General features: G+C 38.0%; 1 protein-coding gene across 3 annotated transcripts in view; it reads right to left on the bottom strand.

Annotated features, from left to right (window-relative positions):
* Positions 1-20,946, bottom strand: part of LOC148079103 (uncharacterized) — a 68,186-nt gene that overhangs the window by 22,215 nt on the left and 25,025 nt on the right. For 2 of the 3 annotated variants that reach the window (XM_087790569.1, XM_087790571.1), the window contains exon 3: positions 20,035-20,109. In XM_087790569.1, the coding sequence (XP_087646695.1) occupies positions 20,035-20,109 (75 nt within the window). The remainder of the gene's footprint in view (positions 1-20,034; positions 20,110-20,946) is intronic. The other variant, XM_087790570.1, reaches the window with a different exon arrangement.

The following is a 20,946-nucleotide window of genomic DNA, read 5'->3' as shown; positions in this document are numbered from 1 at the left end:
GAAGCTAAGTAGATGAAGTAAAAGTATTAGTACAAGTGCCAGTACTTGTAGTAATAGTAATAGTAGTAGTATAAGTAGTAGTAGTGGTAGAAATAGCAGCATTAGTAGTAGTATAAGTATTAGTACTGGTGCTAGTACTTATAGTAATAGTAATAGTAGTAGTAGTAGAAATAGAAGCAGTAGTAGTATAAGTAGACGAAGTAGAAGTATTAGTGCCAGTACTTGTAGTAATAGTAATAGTAGTAGTAGTAGTAGTATAAGTAGTAGTAGTGGTAGAAATAGCAGCAGTAGTAGTAGTAGAAAAATTAGTACTAGTGCTAGTACTTATAGTAATAGTAATAGTAGTAGTAGTAATAGATTAGTAGTAGAAGTAGAAGTTGTAATAGTAATAGTAGAAGTAGAAGTAGTGGTAGTATTTATATTAGTGATATTAGTATTAGTAGTAGTAGTAGAAGTAGAAGTAGTAGTAGTAATAGTAGAAGTAGAAGTAGAAGTAGAAGTAAAAGTAAAAGTAAAAGTAAAAGTAAAAGTAAAAGTAGGAGTAGAAGTAGAAGTAGAAGTAGAAGTAGTAGTTGTAGTAGTGGTATTTGTATTAGCAGTAGTAGTAGTAGAAGTAGAAGTAGAATAAGTAAAATTAGTAGTAGTAGAAGTAGAAGTAGTAGTAGAAGAAGTATTTTTTAAGGGATTGCTTTTCTTTTCTTGGGTCGCTGAATATTGTCTTGAATATTTTCCATCAGTTTCAAACATACTTGTGAATAATTAATATAATAGAACATGTTCTGATGAATTCATCACTTTCATAAAACGCTCCTGATGATTAAAGGTTGTCACGTATGAAGCCGAGACGCCGGATTTAATGTCTTCACCTCTGGCAGTAGGATTTTAAATTACTTACCATTTTGGACAGAAATGGAAGTCGTAACCTTAAGCTAAACACTTTCTATACGACGCCCACAGGAAACGAACCTCAGAGTCTTTACACGAATCCAATGAAAAAGTGCCGGCAACTAAAAAAAAAAAAAGACGATTTTTTTCTTTCCCCTAAAAGTTGCATTTAAAATTCATATTATCTCCACTTTCTCCGCTTCATTGCTTCTTCAAGTACAGATCCACTTTCCACATCCTCGTTCCTCTTAGCCGCCGTACTTTACCCAGAATTCATTCCATATTCCATTCAGTCTCTCTACTCTGGCAGTTATGCTAATAGAAGAGATTGTCAAAGTTTAATGAATGGCTGGCGGCGAGGAACAGGTTCGAGAAATGACCCGAAACATGAGAAGCTCATCTACAATTTTCTCACATTGCTGTTGAAAACTTTGCAAAAGTTTATTTTTGAAGAAGAAGAATATTTTCTTCACGGTGTTTGTGTTGTGTTTCCTCGGGGGTTCCACGGTGTTTAGGGAGGAAATCGGAAGCTTTAAATTGTTGGCCAGAGATTCTACTTCCTCCTCATGTCAGGGTTTCTCTGGAGTAGAGGAATATTTCAGGGAAGACGCTGAGATGTTGGTGTAAACATTGAGCAGTGATTAGAGTCAAAGAGTCTCGTACAGTTTTTTTATTTTGATTTGTAATTTGAAAACCAACAAAAAATCTTCTCTATTATTGTTGTTGTTGATGATGTTGAATGTTTATTTTTTTATTATTATCGTTTTTTATAACCATTGTAACCATCATAGTGATCATTAGTTGTAATAGTACTAGTAGTAGTAGAAGTAGTAGTTGAATACATAGTAGTAGTACTAGAAGTATTAGAAAGGTAGTAAAAGTAGAAATATTAGTAGTAGTAGTACCAGAAGTAGTATAAGTAGTAATAGTAGCTGTAGTAGTTGTAGACGTAGAAGTGGTAGTAGTAGTAGTAGTAGTTGTAGTAGTAATAGTAGCAGTATCAGTATAAGTAGAAGAAGTAGAATTAGAAGTAGAAGACGTAGACATAGACGTAGACGTAGACGTAGACATAGTAGTTGTAGTAGTAGTAGCAGAAATAGTAGCAGTAGTAGTATATGTAAACAAAGTAGAAGTATTAGTACTAGTGCTAGTGCGTGTAGTAATAGTAATAGTAGAAGTAATATTACTAGTAGTAGTAGTAGTAGAGTAATAGTAGAAGTAGAAGTAGAAGTTGTAGTAGTAATAGTAGTAGTAGAAGTAGAAGTAGTAGTAGAAGAAGTAGAAGAAGTAGTAGTAGTAGTTGTTGTAGTAGTTATAGTCATAGTAGAAGTAGAAGTAGAAGTAGAAGCAGAAGTAGAAGTAGAAGTAGAAGTATAGAAATAGTAGTAGTAGTAGTTATTTCTATGTACGATTTTCCTTCGTTTATTTATGTACCTTTTATTAAAAAAATGAAGTGAAAAAAATGGATTCTGATCCACACTCCCTACCAGAAGGTGGCGCTAAAAGAGTGGAACAACTGTAAAATTCTATGCAGGATTTACTTTTTAAGTGATTTCTTGGGTTGATATTGTTTTGGACATTTTTTGGATTGTGTACAGTTTTCAGAAAATACTGCATGAGCTCAAAATATAACCGACGATAAAGTTTCAATTGCAGTCCAACAATTGTATTACTAGTTTAATTATACATATAACTTTGTAAATATCCTAGTTTAAAGACCTTTTTATCTTTCCTTTTCCTCTATATTGTGTTTTGTATTTTTCTTAGTGCTTTTACGTAATATTTGTAATATGTAATTGTATTTTTAATTAGTTTGTAATTGTATTGTAATTTGTAAATACATTTACATTAAATTCAATTTTAAATACTTTTTTGTTTATTTTTTTGGTAAAATATATTAAATAATCATTTTTCCTTATAATACTTTAATACCTTTAATAAAAAAAAATAAAAAAAATAAAATAATAAACAATCAAATTAAGAATGAAGCTTCTTTTTTTATTTAAAATACCCTTTTACTTAATTTATTTTTGTTCGTCCCTTGTTTTGGCTTGACGGCCCCTAACAGTCACTATAAAACGTGGCCCCTCTGGTCTGTCCTGTCACATGAACACATGAGAGAAAATATAGAAAATAAACAATATTTTAGTGACGCCAGGTTCAAGTCTCTCCATCGATAATCATATAAAGTGACTGGAAAAGTCCTGAATAATTTACAAAAAAAGGCCATTTTGATGGTCAAACACTCCCGAGCAAACATGTCAGCAGCTCCAGAGGTGTGGAGAGAATGAGAATTAGACTTTTCCCTGCGAAGGCCTCGTGCGACAGCAGGAAGTGCATGAAGGCGGTGGAAGACGTGAGCGCAGAAGTGACTCTGGAGACGTGGAAGTGGACAGAAGCACATTAGAGACGCCAGCAGTTGTGCGAACGAGTGCAGCTCTGAGCGACAGCACAGACACAACACCATGTTCCGACCAGATTCTCTACTTTGCAGATTTTTTTTTCTCTCCCGGTTCTTAGAATACCCTCCTCTGACTCGCCAGCCTCTCGTGGCTCACATGGACCTGCTGCCCTCACACGGACCTCCTGGTCCATCCATGCTAGATGCTAACCTGCTTAGCATTGACCGCATCCCAACACCAACGCCTTCTGTAGCTGCATTTATGTGTCTCACATCTATTCAAACTGCTTTGATGCAACTTTAATGAGTGTAACATGTTCACGGCACGTGAAGATTGAGCCTCGATTGCAGCGAAAGAGATCTTTGAGTTCATTCACTGATATGACGCTGGTACGAGACTTTAATTAAAAATAATGAATCTCTGAACTATATCGTTGTGTTGGAGAATTCATCATGAAATTGGAACATTGTGTTCATCAGTGTCCAGTTTTAGATGAACACAATCTTTGAGTCTCTCAAGGTTGAGTTTCAGGGTTTGAAAGAAACTGGCATCCAATGCAGAGTTTTAAGGATCGGAGAAATGTAAGTTCTTCTACTAGAGCGGCTCAGAATTCTCGCTGCAGAGTTTTGTATTAAATTCAGGCGATACAGATCCTTCACCAAACACCAAAATACTCCAGGAAGAAAATGTGGAACAAGGTTCCAGAGTGGGTACTTTTGAAAATACTTGCCTCAAAACGTGTTCAGGAACCATCAGTAGATTCTGATCCACAGACCTCAGAGCCCGAGCTGGGGTGTAAGTCTGGATCAGATCACTGATGGAAGGTCTGACCATGAATAGATCTGAAAGTAAGAACCAGAATTTTAAAGTTGATCCTGAAAGAAACTGGCAGCCAGTGAAGAGTTTGAAGGAGAAATGTGAGTTCTTCTACTAGAGCGGCTCAGAATTGTCTTTAACAAACTACATAACTATTATTTTTATTATATTGAGCAGCAAACGATTAAAGATTATTTTTCTCAAACCAAAATCAAACTAGAAGTTACATAATTATACAAATAACCTGCTTGACTATAAATGTGTGAACCACCTCACGGGCCTAATGTACTTCAAATTGGATTTTGTTCACTCAATTCCAACTTTGTCCACTCATAGGCGAATGAACAGAAATACTCAAAAGTACGAATCGGTATACACAGAAATAGAAAAGCATGTATTTTCATACATACATTTTCACAATGATACATCTTTTATTGTCCGTTGTCTGAATAATCAGTTTTTCGTGGTAGGCTAAAAAAAAAATGTTTTAAAGGTACGATTATCATAGAGTTAATGATCGGACGGAAACTATTCCCTTCATGCTAATATAAAAAACATGTTTTCCAGACGATGATAAACCCACTTATAAATTAGTGAAAACTTCTATATCCAGATATTGTTCCGCTAAATTGCGGGATTACAGAAGGTACCAAGTACATATAACAATTCATGCTATTGGCTGAGAAACGAGGGCCGGTATGAGTTCTGGGTGCTGATTGGCTCAAGATATCATGTCACAGGCTTTCAATTCCCTTGTTTGCTTTGGAAAAGTTCTGTGAACTACTGATCCACCGGGTCCCCCAATAACAGCCAATCACAAGAGTTGTGTCGCTTGTTTGTAAAAGAACATTTCAGTCCAGACGTATTTCTTCGTTTCCAGTGGTTTCTCAAGGATGCCGTTTTGTATTTCGAATGGTCTTTTTGTTTCTTTTTTAATTAAGGAAAAGGGACTTTATTGTTGTCGTTTGTCTGGTGTCCTCACAGGGTGGACTTCCTGAATGTAAAATACTGAGGCAGAGGACGATCCTGTTGTAATTCGCTGCCATGAAAAGGGAGAGTTGTGACAAAAGCTCCGGAGCTTAAGATAGATTTCTCTTCCAAGAACGCACTTGTTATAAAACGACTGGAATCTCATTCGAGCTCGAGAACACATCACACTGCGAGTGGAATTAATGAAACAAAGGTCTTAGTTGAAGGAAAATCTGTAGCTGGCTCAAAGGTCAACGATGTAAATTACAACAATCAATCGGACTGAATTCCTGACAAACCAGGAGCTAATGTCTATCAAACAGATACTATTCAAGGCCCGACTGGACTCACGGCATCACTCAAGAGGAACCGGACCAGGAGGCTCTCAACGAGGTCTTTTCAAACAGACTGTAGTGTCAGCATGTGAGTCCGGATTGAGATGAAGGGGTTTGTGAACTGGGGACCAGGACTGTGAGGAGAAGGAGATGGACAAGATGGAGAAGATGGAGAAGATGGAGAAGATGGAGAAGATGGAGAAGATGGAGAAGATGGAGAAGATGGAGAAGATGGAGAAGATGGAGAAGATGGAGAAGATGGAGAAGATGGAGAAGATGGAGAAGATGGAGAAGATGGAGAAGATGGAGAAGATGGAGAAGATGGAGAAGATGGAGACACCAGGAACAGCTTCCGACCTTCATCAGTGATCAGACCTTCCATCAGTGATCTGATCCAGACTTACACCCCAGCTCGGGCTCTGAGGTCTGTGGATCAGAATCTACTGATGGTAACTGAACACGCTTCAGGACCAGAGGAGAGAAATCTTTCCAGACTGTTGCTCCTAAGCTTTGGAACCATCTCTGTGTTTCATGATCTACTGACTCCTTCAAGAAACATCTGTGTTCGATGATCTACTGACTCCTTCAAGAAACATCTGTGTTTGATGATCTACTGACTCCTTCAAGAAACATCTGTGTTTAATGATCCACTGACTCCTTCAAGAAACATCTGTGTTTGATGATCTACTGACTCCTTCAAGAAACATCTGTGTTTAATGATCTACTGACTCCTTCAAGAAACATCTGTGTTTGATGATCTACTGACTCCTTCAAGAAACATCTGTGTTTGATGATCTACTGACTCCTTCAAGAAACATCTGTGTTTAATGATCTACTGACTCCTTCAAGAAACATCTGTGTTTGATGATCTACTGACTCCTTCAAGAAACATCTGTGTTTGATGATCTACTGACTCCTTCAAGAAACATCTGTGTTTAATGATCTACTGACTCCTTCAAGAAACATCTGTGTTTGATGATCTACTGACTCCTTCAAGAAACATCTGTGTTTGATGATCTACTGACTCCTTCAAGAAACATCTGTGTTTGATGATCTACTGACTCCTTCAAGAAACATCTCTGTGTTTGATGATCTACTGACTCCTTCAAGAAACATCTCTGTGTTTGATGATCTACTGACTCCTTCAAGAAACATCTCTGTGTTTGATGATCTACTGACTCCTTCAAGAAACATCTGTGTTTCATGATCTACTGACTCCTTCAAGAAACATCTCTGTGTTTGATGATCTACTGACTCCTTCAAGAAACATCTGTGTTTGATGATCTACTGACTCCTTCAAGAAACATCTGTGTTTGATGATCTACTGACTCCTTCAAGAAACATCTGTGTTTGATGATCTACTGACTCCTTCAAGAAACATCTCTGTGTTTGATGATCTACTGACTCCTTCAAGAAACATCTGTGTTTGATGATCTACTGACTCCTTCAAGAAACATCTCTGTTTGATGATCTACTGACTCCTTCAAGAAACATCTCTGTGTTTGATGATCTACTGACTCCTTCAAGAAACATCTGTGTTTGATGATCTACTGACTCCTTCAAGAAACATCTCTGTTTGATGATCTACTGACTCCTTCAAGAAACATCTGTGTTTGATGATCTACTGACTCCTTCAAGAAACATCTGTGTTTGATGATCTACTGACTCCTTCAAGAAACATCTGTGTTTCATGATCTACTGACTCCTTCAAGAAACATCTGTGTTTCATGATCTACTGACTCTTTCAAGAAACATCTGTGTTTGATGATCTACTCACTCCTTCAAGAAACATCTGTGTTTGATGATCTACTGACTCCTTCAAGAAACATCTGTGTTTGATGATCTACTGACTCCTTCAAGAAACATCTGTGTTTGATGATCTACTGACTCCTTCAAGAAACATCTGTGTTTGATGATCTACTGACTCCTTCAAGAAACATCTGTGTTTGATGATCTACTGACTCCTTCAAGAAACATCAGTGTTTGATGATCTACTGACTCCTTCAAGAAACATCTGTGTTTGATGATCTACTGACTCCTTCAAGAAACATCTGTGTTTGATGATCTACTGACTCCTTCAAGAAACATCTGTGTTTGATGATCTACTGACTCCTTCAAGAAACATCTGTGTTTAATGATCTACTGACTCCTTCAAGAAACATCTGTGTTTGATGATCTACTGACTCCTTCAAGAAACATCTGTGTTTGATGATCTACTGACTCCTTCAAGAAACATCTCAAGCTTGTTCTTCACTTTCTTGTTGCTGCTGTGTTTGTCTTATGTGTCTTGATGTGTCTTGATCTTTTAAAGTATATATTTTAACTGTGTATTGTTTTTGATTTTCCAAGCGCTTTGTGACCTTGGTCTGAGAAAGATCTTTACAAATATAAATGACTTACTTACAGATATAATTAAACTTGTCTTTACCATCAAGTGGCTTCAAGACTTAAAGAAACCGTAGTTTTCTTTGTAGTAGCCACAATATGTAATGGATGTTATGTAAAAACTGCTGGATGGCTATGAATCATTATTTATAAAGATAAGAAATTGTATTTTTTTATTGTCCCAAGTATAGTATTTGCTAGTATTTAGTGAATAGTATTCTAACTATGAAATTTATTGCATTTGGTTTTAAAAACAAACATCGAATGAATATGTTTTATTTCATATTTCCGGACATAAGTAGTATTATTACACCTTCTTATAAAAAAAATGTAGATTTAAATTCACACAGACATTAAAAGATGCATTTCTTCTTCCATTTTGATGCAGTTTTTTTAGTTTTTCATTTTATCCAGAGCTCATGAAATGGACCGAACACAAAGGGCAACGGTTTTCGTAGAATGACCCAGATGGACCTTCAGAGAGAAAGACTAACCCCCCAGGATCCGAGTAAACTCACATTGTACTGCGACAGAAACGTACATCAAAGTGGAAGCTACTGTCTCAATGAAAGAAGGTGGTGTCCTTCATATTCAAACACTAATAAACAAGGCAGTAGAGAAAAATAGTTGGAAATTAAAAAAGCGAGTGAAACACCCTCTTAATAAATGATCTCCGGAGGAAAAAGACATCCTTGTTATTCTCCACCAACGCTGCTCACGCTGAGGGCGGCGTGCGAGCGTCCAGGCCTGTCGTGTGACGTCTCTGTGGAAATGTGTGTCAGGAAGTGCTGATTCATGGTGGGTGTGCGGGTGATGAGTTGTTACTGTAGGCGCTGTCACAGAATGTTGGTCAGAAGCCTCCCCGGTGGATCGCCTTCATCCTGCGAGCTCCCAGCCCGGGCAGGAAGCCTCCGTGTTTGCACAACAACCACATCTGGCTTTCCTCGCCGTGTTTACCCACTCGTGGAGAGGCCACTTCAGCCCAAAAGAGGGAATAACACCACCAGGAATTCAGGCCATGGTGGGGATCCAAGTGGCTTCCCCACAGATAAGAGCTGGGAACCAAAAAACCTTCCTCAACATCCTTTTTTTTCTCTAAATTATCTCTCGTTCAGCAAAGTCGATGATGGATCGCCTTTGAAAATGAGCGCTAAGGAAAAAAGCTGTTCGGCCGACTCGTCGTTTATCTGACTTTTCCGCGGACGAATCCATCCGAGTGGAGGATCACCTCCAGCGGGCGGAGATAAAGAGCGCGGATCTGATTAACGCTGCCGTCTCCGTTCACTCCGTGGGGATTAAGGACAACAGATCCTTGTTAGACCTCCCTCCTTTGTTCCGTGTAGCCATTAGCTCCAAGAGTAATGGGAGAGATCACACTTTCGCTCGATAATTAACCCCCGAAGCTTCGCCCACACTTGGCAACAGAATCTTTGATTTTATTTGGATGATCAGCACTTATTAGGAAACGTATGTCAACTACGACTGCTCACTACTACCACACGAGACTACTCTAAGGGCATTGCTTTACAGTACACTGTAAGACAGTGCACTTACTTGTGCAGTGCTCAAATTTGGACAGTGTAGTACTGTCTGAAATCAAACTCTGCTGTCGTTGAAACACTATCATCGACACTTGACAGCGAATTTATCCAATTGATACAAGTTATTTCATTGTATTACAACTGTTGTGTTGTTTTGTGGGAAAATGTGTGTTTTCTCGAGACATTTACATCGGTATCTGCCCCGAAGACGCGTCGTCAGTGACGTAGCTTCAGTTTAGCTTCAGTTTTGCTTCAGTTTAGATTCAGTTTAGCTTCAGTTAAGCTTCAGTTTAGCTTCAGTTAAGCTTCAGTTTAGCTTCAGTTTAGCTTCAGTTAAGCTTCAGTTTAGCTTCAGTTTAGCTTCAGTTTAGCTTCAGTTAAGTAAGTAAGTAAGTAAGTAATATTTATTTATATAGCGCTTTTCGAGACCAGGGTCACAAAGCGCTTTAACAATCAAAACAATACTCAAAACAGTACATACTTCAAAGATCAAGACAACATCGAGAACAACACAGGAGTTCGAGAAATTCAAGGAAAAGCCTGAACAAATAGAAACGTCTTAAGATGTTTCTTAAAGGAGTCAGTAGATCCATCAAGCGCAAAGAGAGAGGAAGATTGTTCCAAAGCTTAGGAGCAACAGCCTGAAAAGATTTCTCTCCTCTGGTCCTGAGCCGTGTGCGTGGAACCATAAGTAGATTCTGATCCACAGACCTCAGAGACCGAGCTGGGGTGTAAGGCTGGATCAGATCAGTGATGTAAGGAGGAGCCTGACCATGAATAGCTCTGAAAGTAAGAACCAGAATTTTAAAGTTAATCCTGAAAGAAACTGGAAGCCAGTGAAGAGTTTTATGGATTGGAGAAATGTGAGTTCTTCTACTAGAGCGGGTCAGAATTCTGGCTGCAGAGTTTTGAATCAACTGCAGACGAGACACATCCTTCTTGTTAAGACATGAAAACAAACTGTTACAATAGTCCAGACGAGAAGAAACAAACGCATGGATTATAAGATCCAGATCATGTTGTGACAACATTTTCCTAAGTTTAGAGATTTTTCTCAGTTGAAGGAAACAGTTTCTGGTCAGTTTTCTTCAGTGTCGAACAAGAGACATGTCTTTATCAAATACAACACCCAGGTTTCTCAGGCTCAGTTTGACAGACTGACCTAAGTCACCCAAGTACTGACTCAACCCTGGAATCTTATCATCAGGAGCAATCACCAAGCTTCAGTTTAGCTTCAGTTAAGCTTCAGTTTAGCTTCAGTTTTGCTTCAGTTTAGCTTCAGTTAAGCATCAGTTTAGCTTCAGTTTAGCTTCAGTTTAGCTTCAGTTTAGCTTAAGTTAAGCATCAGTTTAGCTTCAGTTAAGCTTCCGTTTAGCTTCATCTACGTCACTGAGATGGAGGACGTTGAGGGTGGAAAGTGTTCATCGATCAACACTCCGGGTCAGAGTGACCCAAGTAACTGTTTTAGTTACAAACCTGAAAACGTATCATTTGGTCAAATAACTGTAGGTATTCTATAATAATTACTAGTTTAACTCAACATAAGACTCGTTACTACTTTTTCTATCCTCTTTCTTTAGTTTCTTTTCTTTTCTTTGTCCTTTTTTATTGGTGTTATTTTTTTAGTTTTTGCTTTTATATCATATAATATATAATAAAAATAAGTAGGACACATTTAATTTGACGGAATTATAGACACTTTTAAAATTGAAAAACATATAATATGCCCTATTTTCTTCATAATTTTGAATAAAATGAATTAAAAATGTGTTATAGACACTTAAAATTAAGCTTTATAATTTTACAATGACTTTTTTATTAGTTATATAGTTATTTATTTCGTTTTTTAATGTTTCTCATCATAAAGCTCTTTGTCTGTTCCTCCGTTCTTTTTGCTCTTGGCCCCGTATATAACGTGGCCCCCGAGGAAATTTAATTGCTCACCCCTGATGCAGACGCTGGGAGACTGGATAGACAGAGTGTTCAGACTCTCTATTATGTATTCTGCTGGCATCTGCATTCGCCAATCATTTGCATTTCTGAATCAGTCGTGTCCCAAAATACGCAGAGTAACAGGAGGACAAACCGAAACACATAAACAAGCCGCTCATAACAAGTTCTCCGGCTTCCAAAAGTATCTGACCTTGTCTGTCCGGGGCCTCCAATAAACTCTGTCACTTACTATATTCAAGGAAATAGACGTCTTGACGTCTCTTTTGTCAGATCCTCTTACCACAATCTGCTCAGTTTTCTCCGTCCGGCCCGTTCAAATCCACTCAGTCAATTTCAACTCTATTCTCAAGTCAAAGACTTTGAACCCAAATGCCTTTTGTTTTTTGTTTTTAATCCTATTTCTAGTGACGTTTTATTGTCAAAACCTCAAGCAAACTCTTCTTCAATATCCAACGTCCATACAGCCTTCAACACATACATCTATATTTTAATACATTACTTTATTCATCCTTCATTGGGAAAACATTAAGTATACAAACTATACATATTATAATTATATATACATATAAAGATGTACAGTAGACACAGGGTATAATTATTACAAAAAAATAATAAAGATTACAATAAAATTAATAATAATAATACAAAAATATGAATATATGAAGTAATGATGAATATTTCAACAATAATAAACATTATTACACATGGACTAACTACAGAAGTACAAAGTGGCGGAGGGAGTTGTAAGTTAATTAATTTAACATCATATATTTTCATAAAAAGCTGATAGCAGCGGATATACGTCTAATCATGTTTACCAATAATACATTCCTATTAGGTCTATATTTATCTTTTATTTTCTATTTGGTTTATTTATGATGTGTCAATCTTCTTGTTACAAAAAGTTAAGTTTGTGTAATTTTATTAAGTCTTTGACTTACATTGTTAGAATATTTGGGCCCCAAGTGTGATTGAGTTTAACACCCTTGAGATAATAGTATCTGGATCATCCCAAAACAAGTGGATCATTGGTCAAAATACAGAATGTCTTGATATTTTAGCGAGAATAGATTTTAATTTTTATTCACTTTCCCAGTGATTCCAGCACCGTAACGGCCCTTGATCCTGTTCATCCTCACCTGCCCCAATCATGGATCGTTTTACCTGTAACACACCTGAGATAAACGAGTTGTTAATAGCAATCATGTTCGCTGCTGTTCAGTGTGAGTCGACTGTTTGTCTCCTCGTCTGCGACTTCCATTTAATGTGAGTTACTTTGGTTCTGTTGTTTGAACGTCTTTGAACCTTAAATCCTTGTTGAAGGGACGGATCTGGCCGGCGGGCCTTCAAGGGCCACTTACGGAAAAAAGCCAACTCTTCTGACATGTTGTAAATGTTGCACCGTAACTTTTTTTTAAGTTATTGCTTTATAAAGTTTCTCTTAAATAAAGAGAGGTTACAAGAGTTCATTCATTATGACATAAAAATGGCTTCACTCCTCCAGCCAGCTGTAATCATGCCCCGCTTTGTTTATACAACGAGTCCGTTGGAGGTAGAGACTTCCGGGATTGATGAAGCGCGGTGACACACCTCTTTGCTTGACCAATCACAGCAGAGGGGGTGTGGTTATGGTCAACAAGATTTAATCTCCAGAACAACTGAGTGTTTTCAGTGGGCGGAGCTTAAAATCATTTTCTAATGTCAATATATCAATGAAAAGATAGTTTTGTACAAACACACACTGATGATACAATAGAGTCACACATCACAACAACACACACACTGATGATACAATAGAGTCACACATCACAACAACACACACACTGAAGATACAATAGAGTCACACATCACAACAACACACACACACACACACTGAAGATACAATAGAGTCACACATCACAACAACACACACTGAAGATACAATAGAGTCACACATCACAACAACAAACACACACTGATGATACAATAGAGTCACACATCACAACAACACACACGCACACACACTGAAGATACAATAGAGTCACACATCACAACAACAAACACACACTGATGATACAATAGAGTCACACATCACAACAACCCACACACACTGATGATACAATAGAGTCACACATCACAACAACACACACACTGATGATACAATAGAGTCAGACATCACAACAACCCACACACACTGATGATACAATAGAGTCACACATCACAACAACACACACACACTGATGATACAATAGAGTTACACATCACAACAACACACACACTGATGATACAATAGAGTCACACATCACAACAACACACACACACTGATGATACAATAGAGTCACACATCACAACAACACACACACTGATGATACAATAGAGTCAGACATCACAACAACCCACACACACTGATGATACAATAGAGTCACACATCACAACAACACACACACACTGATGATACAATAGAGTTACACATCACAACAACACACACACTGATGATACAATAGAGTCACACATCACAACAACACACACACTGATGATACAATAGAGTAACACATCACAACAACACACACACTGATGATACAATAGAGCCAGACATCACAACAACACACACACTGATGATACAATAGAGTCAGACATCACAACAACCCACACACACTGATGATACAATAGAGTCACACATCACAACAACACACACACTGATGATACAATAGAGTCACACATCACAACAACACACACACACTGATGATACAATAGAGTCACACATCACAACAACACACACAAACACTGATGATACAATAGAGTCAGACATCACAACAACACACACACACTGATGATACAATAGAGTCACACATCAAAGCAACACACACACACTGATGATACAATAGAGTCACACATCACAAGAACACACACTTGAATCAACACATTATCACATGAATAACTCGTTGAGGCTTCAATACAAGGTAACAAAGATACATGAGCTCCAGTCGCTACATTAAAATGAACAAACATTTTTGTGTATAACTCTATAAAGAACAGATAACTCTGAAAATAATCAACATTAGTCGACATCAGAGTGAACAGAACATGAGTGAAGTTTGAACTTTGGTTCAACTACACCTTAAAAGCCCTGATAGGTTGAGGCTCCGAAAACAAAGGGCCCCAGACTTCGGTTCAATGTCACAAATGTCGAGTCACAATAACGAGCTGAAGGATGAGACGACTCAAGTTTTCCAGTGTGTGTTCTCTTTGAGTAGAATAGAGCAGTTGATTGAAGCGTTGCATTGTTGCATTTTATTTGATGAAATGAGCCCGGAAGATAAATTATTCCATCCCACTTGACATGATTTGCATCTTCATAAAAACAGCTGTCGGAGGATGAAATCTAGACGCCAGACTCTTCTCTTTTGTCACTTCCAAGAGGCTTTTTTATCTGCCGCTATCTGTCTTGTCCGGTTTATAGCTTCTCCATCAATCACCTACTATTGAACTTATCGTTCGTTTTTTTTCCCCTAAACACCGTTTTTTTTTTTTTTTTCTCTCCATCGCTGCCAAGTTCACTTTACGTTCTCCGCTCAATTTGAGCCTTGGAGAAAAGAAGATTCCCTCCTCTTTCCAAAGCTGTAAAATCCTCTTGTCACACTTGAAAGAGTTGACAGGTGATCGAGGGATAAGTCCTTATTTCACCGCAAATATTCTCTCGGCTGAGTGTCGAGGCGTTAAAGCAGAACAAGTGAGGAACATCACTAAAAATAACAGCTTCAGTATCGTCCCGGCGACTCCGGTAAACAGCGGGTTTTTTTTACTCTGCAGGACTTTTGTGCGACGCAGCCTCCGGTCGGAACAACATTCCTTCAGCTGGTGCCCTTTAAAAGACACAGACATCTGCTCGGACTCTAGTGCAGCTTATTAAAGAGCAAACATGATGCACAGCTTCCCACTTTTAAATACCAAGGACCAGATTATTTGCCTGACAGTTAACTCTCGTACATCTGTGTTTGCTTTTGTGTTTTTTCACTGCTTCATGTTTGTGTGTCGTTCAAAACCTGCAGTTTACAGACGTAACTGAGTGATATATACAGTCATTTTCTATCGCTTTATCCCACACCGGGGTCGCGGGGAGACTGAAGTCTATCCCAGTTTCATAGGGTGAGAGGCAGGGGACACCCTGGACAGGACGCCAGTCCGTCTCAGGACACACAAAGACAGACAACCATTCACACACACACTCTTATCTATGGACAATTACTCCCAAAATTCTCAATCAACCTCTGTATGTTTTTGGACTGTGGGAGGAAACCGGAGTGTCCGGAGTAAACCAACGCAACGCTGGGAGAACATACTAACTACACACAGAAAGGTCACAAGTTGGCCTGGAATCGAACCAGCAACCTTCTTGCTGTGAGGTGCTAACCACTGCACCACTGTGCTCCACCAGTTTGCATTACAGAGCACAATAAGGTTTTGATTCAAAATTATATGTTTTATCTATATTTAACATGAATCTTCATAAAAAAAAGAAAGGATTATTTATTAAATGCAAATGAAAGATGTTTTAAAGTAACGGTAGCAAGTGTTGACATTTTGCCACTATTTTATTTATTTTTCACGGGCAAAAACAAATTAATTCAGAACAAAATTTAGGAATATATGTTTTGTGTGAATCCCTTTTTCAATATGTTGTATTTTATCGAAAATTGAAGAAGACTTTGTTATAATGTCACTCTTTTCCTTCTTTCTCCTGCTTTGAGTTTTGCTTTTGTGATTCTTTTAATCATTAACTTTGTCAACGAGGTTCATTTATTGAATCTGAACCTTGTTATGGTCCCAATAAACCTATGAATTGATTTTGTACAGATGGTAACACATTGATTTTTTGATGTTTATATGCGAGCCGATCCAAATGACTTGAAGAGCCATAAGTTAAATAGCTCTGATATATAATGTGAACATTCTTTGTTGTGTACATTATAAAATAGGAGCTGCAACTGTTACTTGTCTTAAACTAATGTTTATTGTTTGTATATATATTTTCATCATTATTTTATTATTTGTGTTTACTATTTTATTTAATTCGTATCATTGTTTTTTATTCATAATTTTTGCACATATTAATTTTAATATATGTACTGTATGCTCTTATATACGTTCAAACTTTCTTTTATCATGAACCGCTGAAACAACTTTTATTTCCCTGTTGTTAGAAGTAATTAAATTAATAATATTTTTAAAGCGTCAAAGCTGGATGTCTTCAGCAAAAATATGGTAAGAAACATCAGGAAATCACTGAATGATTTTACCAAAGGGGAATCAAGTACAGCAAAAATAATAAAGGACCCAAAACAGAACCTTGAGGGACACCGCACAACAGATCCGCCGATTCAGACCTTATTTGATTGGCTGAGACATTTATTAGAAGAATAAAGGTGAAAAAAATCAATCATTGTTTTATCCTCCACCGACCACTTCATATTCAGGCTTGATTTAAACAATCTTTCCTCAGATTCAAACTCGTCAAAGTGCTTTGAAAAATGTCTAAAACCAAAGTGAGGACACTATGATCCAGCATCTCTGCTCAGATTATAACAATAATAATCATTCTGCATTGGAATTTCATTGACCCTGATGAGAAGATTAGAAACTCTTCAGTCAAACCTAATCTTTCAAGATGAAACTGTTTTCTTTTCTTTCTCTTCCTTCTTTGTCCCATTTTTTACTCTAGATTCCTCATCCCTTCCCTCAGATCTGTTTCCCTCTCTGATCATCTATTGCTGTTTTTTTCCTTCGTCTCCGTCTCGACTGGACCAGCAGCCGCCGAGGAAAGACGGATTAGGACGATGTTCTTATTAAATCTGGAAAGTCATTTAGCCCGAATCAACTTCGCAAATAATCAAATTAGTGCATTGATCAGGTCGGTGTTGCTTTGGGGAGGATTTATTAGAGCACCTAAGTAATAAATAAGCGAGTAAATGAGTATGCAGAATCAAATCAGCCAAAGACATCGGTCTCCGCTGTGCGACGCCACATTCCCTCGCTCGGAGAGAAGAAGGACGGATGATGAATCTGCGTCTGCTAATGAGGTTATGAGTTCTCAGATTTATGACTTACATAACACCTCCAAGGTGTTTACATGAAAGTTTTAATACACTGTTCTCCTTTAATCCCATCATAATCGAATTATATTCACGCATTCTCTCTCTCTTTCTCCAGCGTCTCCTCTCCTCCGTCACGTCCTCGCCGTCGTCTAATGACGCTTTCTTTTCTGACATTTACCTGAGACCGAGAGGGATTCTTTCGTTCATTAGTCGTTCCCGCCCTTTGCTTCCTGTTTTTCTCGCGACCGTGAAATCGTGTTTGTTAATTGATTTCCCGCTAACCTCGGAGCAAAACTGTTTCTAATCTCGTTGGTTATGGTTCCTGAATTTGTTTTTGCTTGTTAAATAAATTAAATGGAAGAACAGGCGAAATATCAAGGCTCGCTACTGTTAGTTTCCCTTTAAAACAGCTTTTAAATTATATTGTAGATGCAATTTAACAAACAATTCCTGTCTTTTATGTACATTTAGGTTTCATATCGTTAAGGAATATCATCATATTGATTAAAAACATTGTCAAAAATCTCTTAATCTTTCATTCTCTTGTGATTTCATGTTGAATAAAAAACTGGATTGAGCATCCCAGCATGCATTGCAGGACAAAATGTTCCAATTGCCTGTTTATTTTTGGTAAATGGAATTTATATTTTGTATTTTTTTTATATGTACTATACACTAAGTTGTTGGTATTACATGTTTGCACAACTTAAATTTAGTTTAACAAATATTAACTTCTGGTCTGAGGAGATTTAATAATTCATTAACTTAACAAAGGGACGTAAAACTCAATCACAAAAGGGGCCAAAATCTTTCAGTACTTGGTCGCAGTTTGAATACATTTTACCAAAGTCTCTGATCTGGATTATCAAATTCCATGTGTTTGGTTTCCTAACAAAAAAAAGGTGGAGAATGTCTTCATATCAACAGATATCCCTGTACTTTCCTTCAGTGTTTCCACCAATGATGGAGCAAAGTGGTCTAGACGTGTCTCCTCTTAAGAACCTCTTCCAGCACCAAGGTGTACCCTGGAGAGACAAACCTCTTCCAGGTCAGTGTTTTTCCCAGCATGGTGTCCAGGACACGTTCTAAAAATACACCCGAGCAAACTCTACTGGCTCCGTATCTCTAAGCCAGGGTTCAGTTAAACCTAAGCCTCGTTCTGGCCACTTGTATCTGGGATCTGACTCTTTCAGTCACTAGCAATTATATTCGGGAGAGTCGGTGAGAAATGGAAAGACCACCAGAATATCAACAGCTCTCTTCACCAAACACACAGCAGTGATCGACGTATCTATCCGTCGTTTTCCTCAATCATTCCAACATCTTCCGACTGATGTTCCTCCTCACTTATTTCTTGTTAGTGCGAAAGATTTTTATTTAATTTGCTTTTAAATACAATACAGGTACCCTTGTTTATCTCAGGGTTACATTCATTAAACTCCTGGAAAGACCATGTTTTAATCTTGTTACTGTTGGAAGTTGCTCTGAAAATCTGGGCGAAGGAGAGGTTACGAGAGCGGAGTCCATCGCTCCTCCTCCAGCAGCCTGTAATCAGGCCTCGCTTTTTTTATACAACGAGTTCCTTGGAGGTGGAGACTTCTGGGATTGATGACGCGCGGTGACAAACCTCCATGCTTGACCAATCACAGCAGAGTGGGTGTGGTTATGGTCAACAAGATTTAATCTCCAGAAAAACTAAATGTTTTCAGTGGGCGGAGCTTAAGATCATTTTCTAATGTCAATGTTTCAATGAAAGAGAGTTTTGTACAAACACACAATAGAGTCACACATCACATCAACACACACACACATTAGTTCAACAGTAAAACAAAATCAAATCAAAACCAGCTCCCATAATGCTTTGCTGCCCAGCCAACCAATCAGAGCTGTCGATGAATTTTGACATAGCAACATAAACATCAAAGTTAAATATAGTTCGGCCAATACTAGCTAGCAATAGTATAAAAGCTGTCACTATATAGAGAAGTGTGTAGAAAGGCATCATGGGAGTTCATTTGTTGTTGACACCATAAGTTATGTGGTTGTGTTGAAGTGTATCTGCTTTTTGTAAAAGAGTGAAGAAAGATGAGAAGATGAATAAGAATATGTTTCAATCTGTAGGACGGTGTGAAAATGAATGAAGGATTAGCGAAAAAGCCAAACTGCTGAAGTTGAACTGAGCGACCACTTCACACAAACTCTCACTCGTGGAAACAAAAGCTTCATACTCAGAGTCTGTATTTCATGTATGCTCATCATCATCTCGTGTGAACGGAACATCAAGCGAAGATCAAGAGAACGAAGCCGACGGAACCGTCAGAGGAACTCTGACGTGGAAACATTCTCGGCGAGAAGCCGATCACGAAATCACAGAGAAATGTTTTATCTTCCCATGTTTGCCGCGTGGTTTCCCTCCGACAGGAAACAGGAAACGGCGACAATATGTTTCTTCACTTCTAATTTACGCCGCGCGTATTGGTGAACACCCACACGTTCTCCAGGACGGCGGGAGTTTTCCTGACGCTCGGAAAAAACACTCGACCGGAGCGAGTCCTTCCCTTGAAAGCGAGGATGTAAATGTGTGTGAGATGGTGTCTCGACAGCGCTTCCTGACGTCTGTTTTTTAGTCGCAGACTAATTGAAGGGCGGCTACACAACGGCATGCGTGGACACACACCTGTAGATGATGCAGGCGCAGTCCCTGCAGGTGCCGCAGTTCTCGATGTCCTGTCCGGTTCGGTATGAATGTCTTCTGGAAGGCAAGGAGATGACAAATCAGGGGTATAAGGGTCATTTTGTCGGTGTGTGTGTGTGTGTGTGTGTGTTTACTTGACACAAAATGAAGGAGTACTTTCAGAATACACTCCAAAAGACAACATTTTCCTGTTCACATATCACAAGATTTGTGAGTTTAATACTGTGTCTCTAATCACACACTTCTCTCAGTGCACTGGTTAGTATGCATCAGGATAGTGTACGTACTAACTAGTAACTAGTTCTCCACAGATAGTATGTCTCAAATCAAACTCTGCTGCTACACACTAACAGGAAATGACGCGACAGCTTCTTCTTCTACTACTATTTAAGGATGATTTCAACCAGCTGTAGGAACACTATCGCCACCTGCTGGCAGCACGTTTGGTTTGGATCAAGAAATATTAGAATCTAAATATTGACAAGATGTTTACGTATCATCCTACTGCTGCTGAAAATACACCTGTGAGAATATATATATATATATATATATAAACATGTTTGAGGTAATAAAATCAAAAGTCAGCTGTGATTTAAAAAATAATAATAATTTTGAAATCAGGACACAGAGTGAAAATTCAGCCGCGCTCTCAACCAGTGATTTAGTTTCCTCAGGGGCCACATTTTATTCCTGTGACTGTTCTGAGGGGCCATGAAATAAAAGGTGTGAAATGAAGGAGTAAAAGTATAAAATCAAGTTATAAACTCAAGATAAATATGATAAAAAATATTATTTTACATATGTCATATTGAATGTATTTTTCTTATCTGATATTGAAACGAATTTTATTTTAAAAATATTACCTATATATCAATCAACGACATTTATTAATCA

This window comes from Callionymus lyra, chromosome 5, assembly GCF_982586985.1.
Source record: "Callionymus lyra chromosome 5, fCalLyr1.hap1.1, whole genome shotgun sequence".
Classification (NCBI taxonomy): domain Eukaryota; kingdom Metazoa; phylum Chordata; class Actinopteri; order Syngnathiformes; family Callionymidae; genus Callionymus; species Callionymus lyra.
The sequence above is the reverse complement of the archived record's forward strand: the minus strand, read 5'-3'. Positions and strand labels throughout refer to the sequence as shown.